At 39.5% G+C, this 21,530-nt stretch overlaps 1 protein-coding gene across 1 annotated transcript in view; it reads left to right on the plus strand.

Moving 5' to 3' along the window:
* The window catches only part of LOC144640136 (uncharacterized), an 83,035-nt gene that overhangs the window by 36,762 nt on the left and 24,743 nt on the right, over nt 1-21,530 (plus strand). The window contains exons 12-15 of the mRNA XM_078499345.1: nt 5,145-5,216; nt 12,247-12,318; nt 15,770-15,841; nt 16,067-16,138. Of these exons, the coding sequence (XP_078355471.1) occupies nt 5,145-5,216; nt 12,247-12,318; nt 15,770-15,841; nt 16,067-16,138 (288 nt within the window). The remainder of the gene's footprint in view (nt 1-5,144; nt 5,217-12,246; nt 12,319-15,769; nt 15,842-16,066; nt 16,139-21,530) is intronic.

A 21,530-nucleotide genomic window follows, 5' to 3' on the forward strand; every position in this document is an offset into this window, starting at 1 on the left:
TTGGTCACACATTTTGGGTGTTCAGGACGTGGCAGGCTGCCTGCCAGTTTAACCACAAAGGTTTCGTTTTGAGCTGCACTTAAAGGTAAAACATACTCTCGTGATTTGTTGGCAGTCTTCAGATCATTGATAAGACATAGAAATGGTATCCGGCCCCGGGGTCAAATTAAAAAGCTTTTACCACGCCCAGATGGGGTTCCGTATAATAGTATAATAATTTTAACAGGAATAAAAAGCCTGTACAAATTACCGTACCGTTGGTGCTAGATGCAGTGCTTTTTTTCAAGTCTGTACATCTTGATTTTTTTGGTATTGAATAAATAAAAGGGAAAATGGAGTTCAAAAAGCGGCTTTTTTATGACCGAGTGAGAGGTTGCACATGTGGACGAACAAGAGAGCACGAGAAAACTTTTAAAACGTGATTTCGAGTTATCGGGAGTCGACTGTATCTAAATGGCAGTTGAAAAAATGCAGACTTTGTAGGGAGCCCCCTGTAGTAGTACAGTACCCACTCACCCCCCGAGAGTTCGTGACTCATTGCGTGACAAATACGAGGGTTCACGAGCAATGACATGTAACCGTTCTTTGAATTTCACAACATCTCATTTGAGGCTTAAAACGTCGTTAAGTGAATCTGTTCATCGTGTTATCAAGTCTTGTACGAATGGCTAAATGGAACCTGAAATGTGGTTAAAATTGTCAAGAAATACAATGTTTACGAGGGCCTTTGCTAATAGCGACTGATTGTATAAAAGCAACATAGCCGCTTGCCCGTGCAATTTGCCGATAAAAGAATGTCAAGAATGGGGAAAAACAATGTTTTACCACTGCTTTTGCAAGGTAAGAGTAAAATATTAATAAATAAACTCGTGTGTAGCTAAATGATAAGATTGTGTTCGAATTTTCGCTATATTAAGAGAAAGTGTACTGCGTAATTCGATTATTTGCTTTGTTTACATAAGTCACTGTCGAGCGATTTCTTCGAAGTAGGACGGTCTATTTATTGGATAAAATCAAAAGCCCAGAGCAAATTTTTATATACTTAAAAAGTACATCATTTCTACTTATCTAAGCCAAAGTTTCAGGCGAATCCGAGTCATACCGCATAGGAAAAGTGCTTCGTGAAAAACGTCTCCAAAATGAAATCTGTAAACAATGAGAAAATGGTGATTTTTAAACGCCTGCCTGGATTTCATAGTTCAGTTGATTATCCTTATTTTAGACTCATAACATTCGTCAATGCCTCCTGTACAAATATACAAACTTAAGAAAGGTCATCTTCAATTTATGCTTTTGATGAGCTAAGTTCTTGTGACCATGTTCGTCGCTCTCGTTTCGGCCATTTTGTGTCGCCGGGCACTCGTTACAGTGTCTGAATATTTTCTCGAAAATTAAAATAGATTTAAACGAAAAAAATACACCACGTTTATCGACTTACCATAAGGTATCTCTGAGCCAAAAATGAAGGTAGATGAATTTGGAAGTTTGTACCGCATTTTTTTGTTTTCACGCGGTCTACAAAAAAATTCGCTCTTAATTTCTTTGCAAACATTTAGTTTCATTGCGAATATTTGGCAAAATTTAATAACATAAGATTAACTTGGCCGTGACATAGTCCCTTTAACCGCAGGGACCATGTTTATGACTAGTGAGTTTGAACGCGTGTTTAAAGGAACTTTTCTGTTATTTGACGTAAAGTATTTAAGCGAAGGACGAGATGGATGTAATGTATTACATGTTGGCCAGCGGTTACTCATAAGTGTACATCAATACCCTCAAACGATATGAACACCTAAAACGGACTCCCAACAATATTCACCAAAACTACCAGCTGGTTACTAATCGCACTTGGTATGTTCCCTCAGCCGTCGCACTAAAACAATTTCAATTTATTCATGACTTGTAGTATTTAAGATTTGGCAAAGAACCATACCGCAATCCGTTTACTCTTCTCAATATTTGTCCATCCACATTTTCTTTTGAATTTGCTGCGTTATTGATATGTTTCTTCGTCATTGTAAGTGGTTAATTTTATGTTTCACTTAATCCTGCGGCCATTTTTCTTGTTTACATTTGGCTTAAATTCATGACACAGTTCCTTTAAGAATATCAGTTGACTTATACAGAAGGTAGGCCCCTTTTTGTTGTTGTCTTATTCATATTCTTTTCCAGAAAACATGTCACAGTTTGAAAAAAAATACCATATTTATTATTTACTATGTCACAGTTTGTTATTTGGGCGATCCGTGTTTATTATGTCAACTTAAAAACATTTTTGAAACTGATCTAAAAGTGTAAAATGATCTTATAAATACTTTTAAGAAACTAAATATTCGCAAACGTTCTGTTGCCTTCGTCAGAAATATAGTTTGAAACAATGTCACTGCATGCATAATCGGGTCTTATTTGCTGCTAGTCTCCAAAGATGCAAAAAAAGGTAACTAAACTTGTGGGAAATGTAAATGTTCAGGAGTGAGAGAATAAAGTAAGCACTTGCAACCCTGAGGCACAAAATAGAATCATGTGAGTGAGTCCATTTAACTTATAAACATGATTCTATTCTGTAAATGTTCGTTTACGGAGTTTCGGTCCTGGATGGAATGCAAAACGTCCAGAAAAAAGCGTTCTAGTCTATTCAGGTTTCTTTCTAGAATTTCAACGTAGTTCAGGTGAATGTCGTAACTGTTGCTCCCTCGGAGATTGGCCAAAAATGATTTCAAGAGAAAGAAAACTGAAGAAAAAGATGAATGGATATAGACATAGCAAGCCAATAGCACAGAGCTAAAAATTGGCGACAAATTATTAATTAATGAAATCCAAGACCAACTGGAGAAAGGGACCGTGGAGAGAGTTAATGATTAGCCTTAGAAAGAAAGGAAGTTTTGACCTTCTTTACAAAGAGGGGATACTTTTGTGATGCGTGATTAGCAGATTTGATTTGCCGTGAAACGTAAATGTGAATTTCTTTGGGTAACAGCGAAATAGAAAAGTAGTACGTTACTTGTTTATTTTCGTCATTCGGAAAAATGAAATTTTAATATCCGTGATCCGTTATTTATTTTTATTTTTTCTACCTATGAACCGTGCCAGAGACCGCCCCTGTAAGACCCCCTACGAAGCAGCAGAAGAAAAACAAGCAGAAAGCACAAATATACGAACCATCTTCGACATATCAGCTTAGGAATATTAGACTAGTTCGTCCTTAAACGATTGTAGATTGGAGACTGGAACTACACTCTAAAACCATACACTGGATTGTGCTGGTTCAAAACCGTTTCAAAGCTGGCTGTTGCGCTTTGTGGCGATTTTTAGCAGTCAGTCTTGCAGGTACACACAGGTTTAGGCTTTGTTATTAACTAGTCCGTTGTTCGGTTCAACACAGCCACTGTTTCTTCTTGGTGGAACTCTAAAGCAACAGCTAGAAAACTTGAAAGCCAAATATCACGAAGATTTTGAGGATCGTTAGTGGAAGAATTACCACTGCCCAGGGGCACAATTTATAATTTGAAAAGGTTACAGCCTTAGTATATTGAGAAGCGGAGTTTAAACTACATACATGCCACTATTAAGTGGTGGTGGCTAACGCTGAATTGAGAGACGAAGGGAAAATATATGACAAGGAAAATTTGTGCATGAAAGCCAAAGAAGCAAATTTTCCGAGACTTTCTTGGAGCAAGCAGAAAGATGGTTGTGATCTTTACCAAAGGTTCTGTGGAAACTAGTAAGAGAGAAATTCTGACTAGTTAGGCAATAGTATTTGACCCTCTTGGAGTGGCAAGTCCCACAGTCTGAGTAAGGGGGCAGTGAGGCCTTTGCTTCTTAGAAATGGCAAGTCCCACAGCCTGGGTAAGACGATCTATACTACAAATCGACTCGCAGCAACACCTACCATGGGATTCAGTGCTAGAAATAGAGAAACTGGTAAAACATTGTTGCAAGTTCAAGGAATACCAAATCTATAAAGTTAGAATTTCCTGCAGTCTAGCTACAGCCAAAGGTGGTCCATTTTTTTTTTGTTTTCATGCCTTCGGTGATACTAGTGGCACAGTAACTGCGACGGCAGTATACGGATTATTCTTTAAGAGTCGGGCGCAAACCAGCATCTTTACCCCGAGCCATTTACCTCAAACTGGTACCAAATTTAACCAAATTTAACGGATAAGCAGTTTCTCAGTATCCGTACATTTTGCATCGCAAAGGAGCAAAGTCCAAAAAGACCAACGCTTATAACGGTAGAAATTTTTCAGGTACAGCAAACAGGTCGAGTACGGTGATGATCCCAACTTCATTTTGACGCTATTTTGCTAAAGCACGCAATCGGTAACTATACAAGGAAATTTTCATATACATCAGATTTTTGACAGTTCGAACCATATTTCAGCTTCCATGCAGTTAATATACAACAGATTTAACAGCACGATTCACTTTAACCCTAAACAATACAAAAAAGTTCAAAGATAGGAGTCCTTTCATCACTCGTGTTCCTGACGCAAGAGAGACTGGGTACACAGGCCTCCCAGCGAAAATAACAACACTTACTCTTGGGGATGTGGGTGGGGATTACTATACAGGAGGTTATTACGAAAAGGGGATGTCTTTGTCAGACTGGAGGTACATGTATATCACTCTGTATGTCAGCCTGCTTGTTTTTCTGTCCAACTCCCTGCCTGATGCATGCATGCCTGCCTGCCTGCCTGCCTGTCTGTCTGTCTGCCTGTTTGTCCGACTTTCTGTGTGTGGGTGTGTGTGTGTCATGCTGAATTGCAGAAAACTTCTTAAAAGTGGCTCATAACAAATAATTTAAGTTTTAACTGTCGTGGGCCACATAATGATTACAATTGGTGACAATTATTATTATTGTTGGCTTGATGCAAATAGGACAATATATCACTGTATATAATTTGCTTATCCAGCTTACGCTCGATTACTGTGATAAAATGCGGATTAATTTAAGGGCAAACGATCGTAAAGTTTTGAAAGTAACAACCATTGTTACTGTCACATTTAAAAGTGTTTTCCTTTCATCACTTCTGGTGGGTAGCTTCGTTCGAGGGGTCGATACTTTTAATCATCTTAAAGGTGTGGCATATAAGGGTCGATCTGTCTTACTGTAATCGTACAATATGTGATTTTGTTTTTTACAGGGACCTTAGGCACAATAAAATAGAAGTGCTGCCTGAAGGAATATTTGAAAACCTATCAAGTCTAGTTGGGTTGTAAGTACATGCATCTGACAAGTATTTAATTAAGGAGGCTATTAACGGTTTCCAGCACTTTCCATCTCTTATACTTTGATGGATCAGTACTGCAAACCTTTTACAGTTGCTCCTACAATAATGGTACCAAACAAATGCCCAATCATTGGTAACAACAGTTTAACCTGTTAAGAACTGCTACAAACTGGATAATGATCAAAATATTAAAATACAACTTTTTGCAAAACTAAAAGGGCAGACAATAACTGAATATTGAGCTTGAACTCTAACCTTTATGCCGAATATAAAACCGACTGACTTTTTGACTTGAACGTACCAAATCTCGTTCCATTAACTAAACTGATTAACTGAAGGTTTATGCTTCGTTTACTGGTGTTTTATGTTGTTCTTGGTAACCCGTCTTGTCTGTTTCTCTGGTTGGCTGAATTTTTCTTTGAATTACAAAATGGTAAAAATTGTTATAATGACAATATTTAAAACTAGCTCATATCAAATAAATTAGTTTTAATCGCCTCAAAAACTAAATTTAAAAGTACTGCTTCTGCTTATAACGTTGCCAACTTTGGCTATTCTCGTGACTTTAAGTTAGGAGTTACGAACAAGTCTACGCTGCCTAATCTCTCGGTATTTGCATGGATGATAACAGACTGTCAAAGGGATACCCTTAATTTGGCGAAAAAGGGGTCATTTGCAGTGGGTGGCAGTGGAAGGCTGTAGTGTATTACATGTCAGTAGCCCAGCGGTTACTCATAAGAGTACATCGGGGATGCGAAGAGTGTGTAGTGAGCGGGAAAGCATGTACTGTGTGTACGGTCGTGTGTTCTGCTTTAAAAGCAGCTGTTAGCCTTTGTGGCTTGCCTTTGTGGCCTTTGAACACTACAAATTGGCGACAAGGATGTCGCACTCAAGCGGAACGAGCGTTGCCGCCCTAAGATTTAACCGGTTCTTACTTTCAGGTCGCCAAACGGTGGCGACAGTGGAAGCGATCTTACCAATATTACATCGATGGCAAAGGAATTACGAACGCCTCTCGAAAGAAAGCTCAATTACTTCATTTTGCGGGCATGGAAGTCCAAGATATTTCCGAAGTCCTTTCGGATTCAGGACCGATCAATGCCGAGGAGGGTAACGAGTATGAAGTGTGTCTTCGCTTGATGCTCATTTTTGCGCCGTGGACAATGTGCCATTCGAAGGCCATGTTTTTCCACAGGCCGCCCAGACGTTGTATTCGATTTAGGTGATTATAAGACAATGTATGAGAATACTTTGAAATTGCTCGAATTAGTATTTGTATGAAAGATTTGTATAAAAATGTCTTACCTTATGTTTATCTTGCGTTATTTTGACATTTCTGGGCCTGTGGAGTGGGATTTAAAGCCGTTTAGACGAGTTTTTCTTTCCGACGTTGTGCTTACCCTAAAGAGAAACGAAAAGCAGGCGACCTAGTTTACCAACGGTGTGCACTCGAAGCTCCATAAATACCACTAAAATGGCCGAATCTCTCCAAATTTGCTTCAATACAGCCGTCGATAATTCTTCTTTCGATTTCCTTCGCCTTAGGTTCCAAAGTTTATTTTAACCGCCCGATAAACGCTCGTTTTCGAGCGCTGGATTTCCACTTTTGCTTTGTCTGAATGCGTGAAAAATTATCTTGGGCACAAGATTCAAAATTTTAGCTAAGCGACCGCGCCATAGCGACAAAAGTCACCCTCAACCGTGGGGAGGCACAGGGCAATTTGCGTCATGCAAATTTTTTAGCTTGTACGCTCGCTCGATCAGCTGCACGCAGTGAGTTAACACGCTAGAGATTTCCCACCTATTCCGGTAAAAATTTCCCCAGGAACCATAGCACGGTGTAATGTGCATGACGCAAATTGCCCTGTGCCTCCCAGAAATGTGTGAACAGAAATGTCAAAGTAACGCAAGATAAACATAAGCTAAGACATTTTTATACAAATCTTTCATATAAGTACTATTTAGAGCAATTCTCAAAGTATTCTCATACATTGTCTTCTAATCACCTAAATCAAATACAACGTCTGGGCGGCCTGTGGTTTTTCGGCAACTTGCGCCGACCAAGGAGAAGACCGCTGACAAAGTTTTGGTTCGTTTACGGAAACAAGTTCGTCACTGAAATTTTGGCGTAGCTTTGGAGGAAAATTTGCGAGATCATCTGATCGAGAAGCTCCCCAATGTTGAACTGAAGAAGAAATTACTCGAGGTGAATAATATTACGCTAGAGGCTGCGATGGATAAGGTCCGAAAGTGGGAAGCTTTGCGTGAGCAAGTGAGTCAAATGGTTACGCCAAGTCAAGACCGACAAGAACCTGGAGCAAGTGTTGGAGCAGGGACTAATGCTGTCAAAGAAAGGTCTGGGCGTGGATCGAAAGGTAAAAGGGTTTGTTTCAACTGTGGAAAAGAGGGTCACTTGGCTAAAGACGGCAATTGTCCAGCTCGTGGACGGAAGTGTAGTAATTGTGGCAAGTACGGACACTATGCTAGCTGTTGCAAGGGGGAAAGGATCCCAAAGTTTGGAAAAACAAGTACCACTTAACGACGGGGAGAAAGACATCAGAGTCCAGGAAAATCAGGTTAGGCCAATCTTGTAGAGGGATCGTTGAAACTCCCAGGTGAGAATGACTCATTTGCCTTTACCGTAGAAGAGCAGACATGCAATTTGACCGCTTCTGCTGAGCCAGTGCTTTGTGTAAGCATCGGGGCAGTAAATAGGGAAGTGTTGGTTGATTCTGGACCTGCGAGCAATCTTATAAGCATGGACACTGTTAAGGAGAAAGCACAAGAAAGTTGTTTGCTTATGTGGGTCGTGCGCTTGAAATCAAAGGTTAGTTTCAGTCAGAAGACTCTGTTGGTAAAACAAAGATTTGTGGCAGATTTTGTTGTTGTCAAAACAGGTCGTTGTTTGCTAGGATATTCTACTGCCATGGATCTTGAAATCCATCGTGTGGATCCAGCAGGAACTCTTGCCACAGGGAACTGTAACACTGTTAATGGCACTTTTCAAGTCAACCGCAGACACCCTCAGAAGTTCGTAGCTTGTTGGGTCGCGTTGGATTCAGTGCCAGATTTGGACGTATGTGACAAGATGGAAAAACAAATTTGCGAAGAAATTCAAATTTGGAATTATTATGTAATACCTAGAACAAAATCTTCTATTTTCAGTGCTCTTGGGGCCATTCCTATACCAAACATTGACAATATTCGACTCGTACACGACTGCAGCCTCCCAGAACATAACAAAATAAACCCGTATGCATGCATATACGCAACATTTCTCTTACGTGACACTTGACGAAGCGGTCTCGCTTATCAAGCCTGACGCGTATCTTGTAAAAATTGATCTCAAAAGTGCTTATCGTGCTTATCGTACTTACAAAGGTACAGGACTGGATTTGCAATTTAGCGGAGAGAACCACACTACCGTCATGTATGACTTTAAATTACCTTTTGGCCCGGGGGGGGGGGATCCTATACTAAAGGGAAGAAGATGCTTAGAGGAGAAAATTTCGCATTTTTAGTCTCGCTTAGGATGTTCCGGGCAAAATTCCATCTTTTCTTCAGCCAAAACAAGAAATATGAAAATATAAATTCTATTTCCAGTATTGTGATATCTTTTAGGGGCCATAAAAAGCTTGAGCCATGCCCAGACTGCTCTCTTTTAGGTTTTTTTTTTTAATTCCGGCGAGCATCTCCGCCGCTTTCATATAGGAGTCCTCCCCCAACCGCGGGCCTTTTGGCACCTTATAATCGCCCTGAATATTTCACAGGCCCACGCAAGCGATCACCTGAATCAGGACAAGGCGAGGTTTTCTAACCATATAAGCGTATCGTGATGACTTTCTCCTCATAGGCGACAGTGAAAGCGAAAGCGAAATAGTTTAGAATGAGTAAATCAGTCATTAGACTCTTAGGCCAACTTGAGCTTCAGATAAAGCTATCCCTCCACCTCAGCGACTTACCTTTCTGGGGGTTGAAATTGACACAGTGAATAGATAATTACCAAGCGTCTCAATGGCGAAGTAATCAATCACAAAGAGAGAATCGTGCTGCAAAATTAAATTTTGCGTGGTATTTAGCGGGCGAACGTTTCTCCGGCGAGTGATTGACACTGTTCGTAGCTTGCGACGCCTGCATCACCATATCCTCCCCACCGCGGCACTCAACGCTTTTTTAACATGGTGGGCTGAATTTTTAATCGTCTTTAACGGAACACTGAGTTTTTGTTCGACGAATTTGAGCCGATTGATTTGGATGAATTCTTCACAGTCGCGTGCCCGCTCGGCTCAGGAGGATTTCTTCATGGTGACTGGCTCTACTTAAATTAGGCAGCTAACTGCTGTCCCTCTCTAGCTGGGGCGCATATTAATTTACAAGAGACATACACTATCCTGCTCGCACTTAGAGGCTGGACCAGGAGCTTAGCGGCAAATGGTTAACTGTACGCACCGATAACACTACAACTGTCAGCAATATCAGTAAAGGAACCTAACGCAACACGCAAACAATGCGTTTGGCTTCGCGAAATATTTTGGTTTTTACCGTAGTACAAAGAGGTAAAGAGGCAAAAAAAAAAGAGGCAGAGAAAATAAAGTTGATGTGATGTGATAAGATTTTATGTTATGATTTTAGGCATGACATGACATAAAATCACATCACATCACATCGCATCAACTATATTTTCTCTCGATTTTTTTTGCCTCTTTACCTCGGCAGGTACATTACATGCACAGAAACAAAGTCTCGACACTGAACTACAGTGTTACAGAAGAAAAGCGTTTGAACCGTCCACAGTAGCGACATACCGGTCGCAGTTGCGCGCATAACTCCGTTTCTGCCTTTATTTGTGCTACCAACCAGTGCACTGCAGGGCCATCACCTCTTCCGCTATGTGGTCCTCCTCGCAACAACTTTGTCAACTTTAAGCATTCCGTGCTACCTCAAAACAGTACGATACTGCATCTGCAGCATGGGTTTCCAAACCCAGCTTTAAGCGCAATCATCCAAGTACAAAAAAAAAAAAAACTTTACTTTTAAGTGGCATAAGGCGCATAAACAGCAAACCAGTTTTTCAAAAGCTACCTATCGCACCAGCCATCCCCACCAGAATTTTCGAACAACTTGACCTTACTATATCGTTAAACACAACCTTCTGGGCTGCGTGTTTGGTGGCCTTTTTCTCTTTTTTTTAAAGCAAACCTTTTCTTACAGACCGCAGCAGGATTCGATCCACAAAAACATCTACGACGACGTGACATACACCTCTTTAATTGAGGCATCGTGCTGTTTGTTTGCTGGTCCATAACTATCAATATCGTAACCGTACAATTCTCAGACCCAGTTCCCAAAGTTGAGCATTCTAACCTCTTCCCAATGTCCGTACTTGTGCACGCATTCAAGTTGCCAAAGTGAGTGCTTCAACCCACTAAATACGATTTGGGCCCTGCGTTTACTTATAAAAAGAATGGCGCCCTTACACCACTAACATACTCACTAATAAGCTTAAGGTTTCACTCAACTGATGCGTTTTTGACATTACTAAATGCTCTAGGTACTCCTTTTGACGGGGAGTAGTATAGCGAGGTATGCCCAAAGTTGCGGTGTCTCTGGGCATTACATTTAACTCCCAGGCAATTGGCGCTCAAACGGGTATGAACGCTATTTAGACTGTTAACGTTCTCTTCAATATAAATTAGCTGCTGTAAGCATATATGATGAGGGAGGCTATCACTCACTCATGATTCCAACAACTCCTTGGGGGAAATTTGGGGAACTCACGCGTTGGTCATTGCATTAAAGACCCGCAGATCCCAAATGAGTTGTTGTGTATTTTGGGTATGAAAGACATGTTTATCGTAATTAAATACAATAAGCGGAAATGCTAGCCAAGCCCAACAGATACATATAGCGAGGTGACCACAATTAACTGGCATATTTTGTTAGCTAATGAGCGAACAACAACAGAAGAACGTAGTTAGCAAGTGTATTTGCTTTTGAAATCCACGCGTTGGTCATTGGAATAAAGACCTTGAGACCTTCAATGAGTTGCTGTGTATTCAATAAACGCAAATTTTCGTTCATTTCATTTTTTTTTACAGGCACATATGCTATTATAAAAAAGTACGATACAATAAAACGTACTGACTTGAAATGTACCAATCTTGTTTGAAGCACTATTATTAAAAATGATTAATTGAGGGGTTTTTCGTCGTTCATGGAAACGCTACATTTACTGGTTATTATTGTTCTTGTCAACCCGTACCGTTTGTTCGTCTGTCCGTCTAATAATTAACTTGATAGCAAACAGGGGCAATATCAACTAAAGTTAACGGTATAATGCATAAAAATTCGCGGGTAGACCGACAACATATTCAACAGCTACCTGTCAGCTAACATCCCTAAGAGAATAAAAGTCACGATAATTGGCCTGTTCACAACCCCATCACTTTTGCGGGCCTGTACAGTACTTAAATTATGAAATGCTTGCCTAATTAAGATCTTCGACCTATCCTTAAAAGAACGGTTCTAGGATTTCGATTTTTGCTATTTCACGTAATTCTTTATAATAGTTTGTCCAATTGAGTTGACTATCGTGATATTTATTAGATTAAATAATTACTCTGTATTATATATTTACTTAGCATTAATTTTACTCGACTTTAATAAAAGCCAATTAGGGTCAATTTATGGAATGCGGAGTTTAAATAAAGTTTCAGTTTAATTCAGGTCAGATCTGTCCGTCTGTCTATCTATCGGTCTTGCCTATCCCTACTCGATTCGCACTATATCTTTTTCGGATGGAATCTAGTCCACAACAATGGACAACCCTCCCGTTGCAAGCTGACTCTGTCTCTTTTAAAAGAGAGAAAAAAAACTTATATACAGCGTTAAGAACATGAAAACATTATGTGTATTTTGCTAACATTTTGGTGGTTCTAATAAATATGAACTTATTGTTTTTAATCATCACCTTAACATTTTTCATGAACATAAATTCTCGTTTCATTTGTTACAGGGACCTTAGCCACAATAAAATAGAAGCGCTGCCTGAAGGAATATTCCAAAGCTCACCAAATCTAAGGCTTTTGTAAGTACATGCACCTGTTCAGTATATAAATTTTAAGATTTCAGGAAAAATGTCTTCAGAACTACATCGAAGAGCAAATCATAAATTTTCGCAGCAAGTGTTTTTAATGATGTTTACTTTCCCTTAGAAGATACAAAGTATTGAAATTGCATAAATTTTACATTTCGTTAGGAGGTTCGATTTTGATATTTTGTAGTTTAGTGTTTTTTGCTGTTTTCATTTCTCCTGGCCGTTACTCCAAGTGTAAGAGCTATAGTAACGCGATGTTAAGAAGAAAGAAATCATTAAGGACAGACAATACCTCATTGAGACGATACGTTCATTTACGCTGTTCTTGTCCACCCGTCCTTTGACTGTCGGTCGGTCTGTCAGGGACCTTAGCGACGATAAAATAGAAGCGCTGCCTGAAGGAATATTCATTATATTTATTTAAATTTAAAGATTTCAGGAAAAATGTCTTTAACAAACAACATCAGAAAGAAAAAAAACACGAAGAAAGGCAGATCAAACTAAATTACATAATTCCTTACTTTATAAGCCACTTCCCTTTAAAATTTTGAATAATCTATTCTCAGTTTCATATTTAATCATCATTTTTTTCTAAAAGCTTTGAATGTATGTCCGGTTTCTTCTGCAGTCCCACAGAAACCATTTTACTATAATAATAAAGTAGTTTTATTGATTGGCACTGCTTTGATGTTATTCCAAATAAAACATTTTGCAGAGAAAAACGAGCTACTTGATTTCATAAGAGGTACCAGCAAGATTCAAAATCATTCCAAAACTGTCTGACGTGGGGACACCGGTAAAAAAAAAAACGATACAAAGTTTCTGGTTCAGCCTCACAGAAAGTAAATAAATAATCAGTTTTGAAACCAGTTTTGTTTTATTTCGCATTCGTGAAATGTCTTGGTATTCACGTGGATAAAATACTGTCGTGGGCGAAAACATGGTTATCTACAGCTCGTGATAATAATATGTTTTGAACTGACATGAAACGTCTGTTTTAACTGAAATATGGATAATTTCAAATCCATTTTTTTTTCTCTCGCAGGGTCAACTTGAGTGCTAAAGTTTTAGCAGGTTTTTGTTAGCTGTAGTTAAGCTGTTGGCATGCTAAGAGATTTCTTTGGTAACTTTATTTTGGCCTGTATTGCTCGAATGTTTGGTGGATACCATTTTAACATGAGAAAAGGATAATTGCCTATCGTTCTTGGTACCTGTTATTTCAACTTTTATTTCCCAGAAAGTCTAATAACACTTGAGATCGCTACTAATGGTGAAAGTTTAGCGATACTCTATGGATGGTCGTAACTTTTAGGGGATTGTTACCTTCTGAACTTTACAGTATGACGTTAAGTCAAAGGATGTCGAAGATAAGCATAAATGATCTGACTTAAAAACCCAAAGACCTAGGAATAAAGCTACACCCATAAACAAAATAACAGCGGTTTAAGTTGCAGCCTATCTAACTGAAAAAGGTTCCAAAGTCGAGGCACGAAATCAATAAAAAAATAGTAACAGTGAATTAAGGTTTAATTTGTAATTACCAAAAAACAGAAAGCTAGAAAAAGTACTTGTTTTTTATAAAACATCTTTTTTTTTCACTTTTATAAACCAATTTTACTAAGACCTACATTGTACATATTTCAGGTTTACAAGCACGAAAAATATAAGACGGATTCGATAAATAGATGCAAACCGAACACTAATAGTCACAATAATCTTATCGACTTACCGAACGTTTTGCAACCAAAAAATAAAAAAAATAAACAGCGACGCCTCAAACAGCGACAATATTAAACAATTATTCCAGGAGTGCGCGTTGGATATGAGAAGGTAGATAGCCAACGAGGCGACTAGCGCCGAGTTGGTTATAACTATCTCATATCCAACATTATTAAATTCTCAACCTTGGATATTGCATTTCTAGCTTTCTCATTGGTTCACTGAATCCCGGTTATCAGCTCATATACCTATGTTTGACCTTATATGGGAAATAAGTGCAGCAAGTGCCGCTCAGCGTAAAATTTTTCTGCGGGAAGCGACAGTTCCATCAAAAAAATGGTTGAAAACAGCAAATTTGGCGAGCTTTATGAACAAGAAATAATCAGCGGTGCCTACAAAAACCACAGAAATGGCATAGTAAAATTAACTACGCAAAACAAAAAGATTAATGCGAAAAGTTTATTTTAAAATACTTGTAAACGCACAACAAGAGCGAGTGAATAAAGTAGAAAAGCAGCAAATAATTTACGAAAGCGGAACGACAAACTGACACAGTTTCATTCAGTGTACATCATAAAATTAGGCTCAGCACTTCTTTAAAGTTTGTTACCTTTCAAACTTGGTCTTGTCCTTTCATACTTCAATAAACCTGCTCCACTTTGAGCTCAATTTCGCTTTAAATAATATAGCAGTCTTGATGGCAGCCGTGGAGCCGTAAACAAGTACAATGTAACTCCTGCTTCGTTCGACTTGCACAAGACGTGTAGTTTCCAGAAAAGCTTTTGCTTCGGATCATCCCGTAAATCTTAACTGTTGTCACAGTTTCCATGATATATAGACGACTATAGAGGAGATTTTTCGAAGAAAATCTTGGGAAGAAAACTCTGTCGCTCGCTTTCCTCGTGTGTTTCATTCAACTCAAGAAGTGAACACCGCGCCACAAATTTTCCCGCCTCGATCCTCATACTATCACTTTGTTTACATCAAAATAAAATGTCCAGTCGATTTAAACTTAAAGAAGAATTTAATAAAACAATTATTCAATTCGCCCTTGTTGGATACGAGTCGTTATAGCCAACTCGGCGCTTCGCGCCTCGTTGGCTATTTACCACATCGTAACCAACGCGGGCTCATAGAATAATTGTTAAATATATCCTACTGCTACTGCTACTGCGTTTGCTACTGCTACTGCTACTTCTACTTCTACTACTTTTAGTAACTAAGTCCTCTCACTACCTACCCATCCCTGTTCTTCACTTAAGCCCTTGTTAAACGGTAATGCAAGTGGACGCAAGTAGCCGCAAGTTGAACTTGCGTACAGACTTGTGTTGGCGGCCCAAACGCACCCGCAAGTTTACTCGCCAGTGAACGCAAGTTGTACTTGAAGTAAACAGGAAGACTCGCAATGATTTGCGTTGGGTGGCAAAACCGGTGAAAACTCCCGTTGACTTGCGTGCAAATTTGGTCTCGACCAAAGTGAACGCAATTTATCGCAAGTCAACGCAAGTTCACGAACCCAAGTCCTCGCCAAACGGAGACGCAAGTGGACTTAAGTTCAAAGCTTCCGGCTACTTGCATCTCTGCTTGGCCAGACTTTACATACACGTACAGTGATATTTCATTAGCAGTATTACGTCAAGGAAACAAATTTTAACTATTTATCTTGTTTAGATTTCTTATATAGTCACGCTAAATGACAATGTCTTGCATTTGTTCCATCCAGGTACCTGCAATGGAATCAACTTAGCAATCTAACCTCCGGATTATTCTCCAATCTGAGGGAACTGTGGACTTTGTAAGTTTGTTACCATTCTCTCTTTACATTTTAATTCTTTAAGGGAATGTCATGGGATCGGACTATTTTCTTGGCTTTTTTGCACGCTGACACCATCGCTGTAGTAAAAGGAAAATTAGTTTAAATAGGGTGAAGAACATGAACATCTCTTTAATATTAATTCTGGTGGTTGTGATAGAAATGAAACTCGTTTTTTTAATAATTACTTAACTTTGGTTTTTACAGGGATGTTAGCCACAATAAAATAGAAGTGCTGCCAGAAAGAATTTTCCAAAGCTTGCAAAGGCTAAGATATTTGTAAGTACATACATGTGGCAAGTATTTCAAGTTGAAGATTCAAGGAAAAATGTCTTCAGAACTACATCTAAAAATTGTCACAGTAAATTTTTTATCGATGGATACTTTCCCTTGCAAGTCGCATGTTGTTAATGTTTCCCTAAATCTTAAATTTCTTAAAGGAGAGTGATTCTCCAATCTTGTACGTAGTTTAGCGCTTTTCCTGTTTTCATTCTTTTGGGCACTACTCCAAAATTTACAGTTACTGCTTCCGATTATAACGTTGCCAACCTTGTGCGGCCCTTACTTGATAACTATTACATAGTGTGCATGGGATAACCTATCAAAAGGTGTCGCAACCAGAGATTACAGATTTTGCGGATTTAGGGCTAGAAAGGTTATTTTTACGGCAGACTATCGTAACAATTCGTAAGTAACGACACTTGCTAATGTTGAGATGTTGGTCCACAACATAAATACGCACGCACAGACGATCCAACAACTGTATTAAACGGCGAATTTTTTGTTAATTTATAACGATGAATACAAATGAATTAAAACAAACCAACACACAATGAGGGGCGACAAAAAAAAAAAAACAAGTACTACAGCGAAACATGGCTTGCCAATTGCTGGAAGGAGACAAGGTCCGGGGAACCGACTGCAAACGTGACACGAAGTGAGAGAGAAAAAGGCCGCACGAATATAAAGAGTAAATTAGCATACGGCCGGCGAAAAATATAGGCATGCAGAGTAAACACACAAAGCAAATATTGCAATTTGGTAAAGTGACACAGGAGAGACTGTCACACGCGAATTGGCCTGCTTAGCCACTCGCGTAGGTGCAGATAAAACAAACTGGACGCTACACCATCGTCTCTCGTAGACGGAAGGATGCCAACTACGAAAGTGTTGAAATTATAACAAATACGAATAAATAAATGAAGGCAAATCACGAAAATCCGCAACAGTAACTTTTGGATTAAACAATGTTTTATGTCCTACTTTGGAGGGGTCGTTACTAAAAAACTAGCATATTAGCCCTTAAATCTTCCCTTCTCGGGCTAATATTTGTTTTAAGGACATTAACTTTCCGCGGGGCAACTATAAGCCGATAGTTGCTCGACAGAAACACTCCATTGTTTAAACAGAACATAGGAAAATACTATAGATGCCCGGAACCCCAGATGTGCGCATTGATTGTTGAGTATCGCTGAACGACTTCGCCTCCATTATCATGTTTTGTTGTTTTAATGATCCCCGATAAGACGTTACCTTAATGGATCATCCCTTTATCCACATATCTATCTCCCATACCTTATTTCAAACTCTTATCCATACCAGAAACTCATAAGAGATTGAAACGTGTAACGCGCGTTCACAGCGTTTGAATATTCAGCTTTGCCAAGTACCATATTTGGAAACACGAAGAGTTTGTTCGTGAATACTTTATACACGTAATGACACACGCAACAACATTTTCGGTTTTGCGGTATATTAAGTTACTTGAAAAACCAAAGAAATTCATTAAGTGTATCAAAGTAAAGTTTTCCAGACCTTAATGACGATGAAACAGGAGAATTTAACCAAATTTAACTTTACTCAACGAAGCTTGTTCAAAAACAAGATTACGCCATTGAGCATGAAATAGTGCGAGCTGTGAATTTAATCCAAATATTGCAATTTTGATTGGTTAATGTTTTCTCGCGATTTTCTAAATATGGTACTTACTGCAGGAAACGAATATGCAAACGCTTTGTAAAATGCGAATCATAGGGAGTTACACGTTTCAACCCTTATGGGTTTCTGCCCATACCTCATCCCCAACCAAAACACTCTGCCACAATGCTGAAACATCTTTTATTTTGCTAAGCCTAACTACAGCCTCTAAATTTCACAGAAAGAGAAATGAAAATTACCAAATTACATTTTGGCCCGTCACAAATACTGAAGTGAGAACGCCTGAGTGAATTGTATTGAAGAGTTTTGTCCTTGGTAACCTGCTCTTCGATCTAAAGCAAGGCAAGCAAAAATATCTCTGTTACCATCCAACGTCATCAATTGGTCTAACTTGTGTAATGTTTAGCCGTTGCCGAGGTCCCCCAGCCAACATTGGCCATAACAGATTCCAATGGTATAACAGTGAGAAGAAGAGAAATAGCGTAGCCCCTGCGAATGCCATGCAGAGTCAACCGCCGGTTGCTTAAAGTCCCAGGGAGTTGTTTGGTATAAGAAGAATGACGGACCTGATCCGCCACGGAGTCAAAAAACTTATCAGTAACGTCGCCCGCTTTATTCGCTGCTTTAAAGAGAAAACCTTTTCTAATAGGAACACAGACTAAATCACACAGTTTTATCAGTAATTTTCTTTTTAGGGCGAACATATTACACGTGCCATCCTGTAAAGACTTTGTTAGCGTGTGATTGAACAGGATACCTTCTTTCCCAGGAAAATAGTGTACTCTTTTTTTTCCAACTTAAGCCTCCCTCCCTGTCGCCCGCAAAAAAAACCCTGGGTCTTGAAGAAAGCTGGTTTCGAGCGCAGAGTACGTAAGGCTGAATTGCAGACGTATTGGGATCATTCGACAAACTAGAAGATCTCTGCCAAATCTGTTAATTAAACAAAGGCTCAGTTTGTGAGGGAACTATTCCGGTCTGCAATTGCTCATCTCGCATAGCCGTTAAGAAGGGCTAGTTTGTGCAACAAAACACGATAGTTCTTTTTCTAAAGGCGATCTTTGTTTCGAATAGGGTGTCATTTCTGCTTTCACCAACAAAGCTTGACGCCTTCTTTTAATGCGTTGATATTAACTGGAGGGTCAGAGAACTCCCTAGATTCTCTAAGGAGTATTTGATGCTGACGTTTATAACCGCAACGTTGGAAAAATCGAAAGTCATTGTCATTTGTATAAGAACAGGACGGACATGATACAGAAGTCATGAAGATCGTTAGCACTAACGGAAGGGACCGCAAAAAGTGGTAACGAAAAAACAGTCAGAATCTAGTAGTCATTGCTCTCACACCTGGAAAGCCCAGCGAGGAGAGCTACTTGCTTTTGGCCTCAAACCAGACTTGGTCGGAAAAAGGACCACATCCGAACAATCTTTGGAAGCAATGAGTGTGCGCCGTTTGGCCATAGCATTTATCACCGACCACAAGGGAGGTAAAGGAGAAGGTTCTGAAACAACCAAAGTGACCGTCGCATGCTGGGAGCATTGTCGGAAAAAAGCACAAAAGTGCACGCGACAAGACCGAAAGGTAGTATGGGTAGAGGTAGAGGGCTTCTACACGTGCTGAATACTAATAAGGCGGTGACATGACCAACGCGAATTTGCATGTTTTCTTTCTCTTCAGACATATGAAAACGAAGTACTTTAAGCCACTCTGAATTTTAGAAGAATTATCAAAACTCAATGACATGCGACTGTAAAAGTAAAGCTACAGAAAAAGGCCTCCTGAGAGAAAAAACAAAATCTTCACGTGCAAAAATACAAACTTGTATATTTCTTCTAGGCCAATAAGAAAAATTCAAGTGAATACCCAGACTTCATTTCGGTCCTGTGGCGTGCACTTTTGTGCTTTTTTTCCAACAACGTTTCTCAAATTAGCTGTAAAACACAAAAAGGACCAATTGATGCTTATGGTGGGAAAACGTAGGTGTTTATGATAACACCATCACATGACGACAAATCCTGGTTAAAAACGTTTACACCAGCCGATTTTGGGGTGGGAAAAGGTGAAAAGTGGGTTAAACAAGCACCTGCGAGGTCGTGCTGGGCATTTGAGTTCATTGCCATAAGATCTTAAGTATGCCCGGTCAATCCACCGAAAATAAATTGATCACATACAATGTCCCAGCAAAGCGGAATTAACGTGGCACAATCAGACAAACAGCGGAAAGATTCATCGGCTTGGTTAAAACCACGAGGAACGTAAAACATTAAGAAAGCCAGGTTCTTCCTTGTAACGTCATGAAAGATGCTGTGAGCTACTTCATTGAGTTTTAAGGACCTGGGCCCGCGAACATACCAAGCATTCAGAGTTGCTTGATTATCGACTTGCGTGTCCATTCTTCAGACTTCACCAGACTGTCGTCACAGTAGTCGTCCAGACTGCCATCAGCTGGATGTTGGTGGAAGACTACATACTGCTGTCCAACAAAAAGCAGAAGCATCAGTTGGCAAAGATACGGAGAAATGACGTCCCTGGATCCAAAGAATGGCCGGTATTGCCAGTCGTCAAGAAAACGCCAAAACCCTATTTAATCGGGCGTGGCCGATTTATAGTTTACCCTTTGGTCGTCCTAGAGCATAGTCTCCTGGCGCGGCCAAAAAGACGGGGATAGCTTGGGGTTGCTACAAAACCGCTACGGGTGACGCATACCGCAATGGTTTTCATTTTAGTTTTGACAGGAAATCGTTGCAGGCACACTTGGTCGACTTTTGGGTTAGTGTGTAATCAGGTTGTGTTTTTTTGCTTCGGCGGAAGGACAGAGAAAAAAGCTTACGGGGCAAAGTACAGTATGGGGCCCAGTTCTCGGCCACTTTTGACGTAAACTTGTATTTCTTACCTCAGAAGAACCGCAGGAACTTGAAATTTCTCCCAGAGCTAGCTACATTATTCAGCTTTTTGGTGTAAAGCTATCGAGCGGTCAAAAATTAATTTGCCCGAGCAATGATAAAAATAAAAGCTCCATTTGTGGGCCCAGTTCTCGGCCACCTTGGCCCAGTTCTCGGCCACTAAAAAGCTTGTGCGTAATTATCTGTAAAAAAAAATGCTCAATTAATTTTCACAGTCATAAAATCACTCTGTAAACCTATTTATGTTATATCGATCCCAAATTATTTTTATGAGGCTTTGTTTTACTTTAGAAAAGAAGGATTTTAACGCGCCTAGTTGCCTATGTGCAGGTTCTGGCAAAACCGCATTGTGTGACCCGTGCATTTAGATGGTTTATTTTGCAGTGAAAAGGTCTTGAAAGATTTAGGTGTTGTAGAAATAATAGACAAGACAAGAGTCAGCTCAAAACTTAGAGATAAGATTGAACTTTATTTTTAAAACATTTATTTCTTTCATTCTGGCAGCAGCAGATGAAATTATATTAAAAACCAAGCGCTAAGCTGTGATAGCGAGCAGGGTGGACGAGAACTGGCAAATACGCAAACGTCGCAAGAAAAAATTTCGAAGTAAATTGAGACCAAAAAATACAACGGTTCAACGAAAAGTTAACTAAAGCAGAAAGCTGAATTATTCTACGTTTCACATGCCAAAAATTAGCTCGTATGGTGGGGGCTTTTGGATAAAATACGAATTTAACTACATCCATGAATTTTAAGGAGCCGTAAACAAACAAATTTTTCGGGAATGCAAATTCACCTACCTCCGCGTAAACTCGACGTGTGAGCTTTCTAT

Source organism: Oculina patagonica, unplaced genomic scaffold (assembly GCF_052425735.1).
Source record: "Oculina patagonica isolate OP01 unplaced genomic scaffold, crgOcupat unplaced2, whole genome shotgun sequence".
NCBI classification, from domain to species: domain Eukaryota; kingdom Metazoa; phylum Cnidaria; class Anthozoa; order Scleractinia; family Oculinidae; genus Oculina; species Oculina patagonica.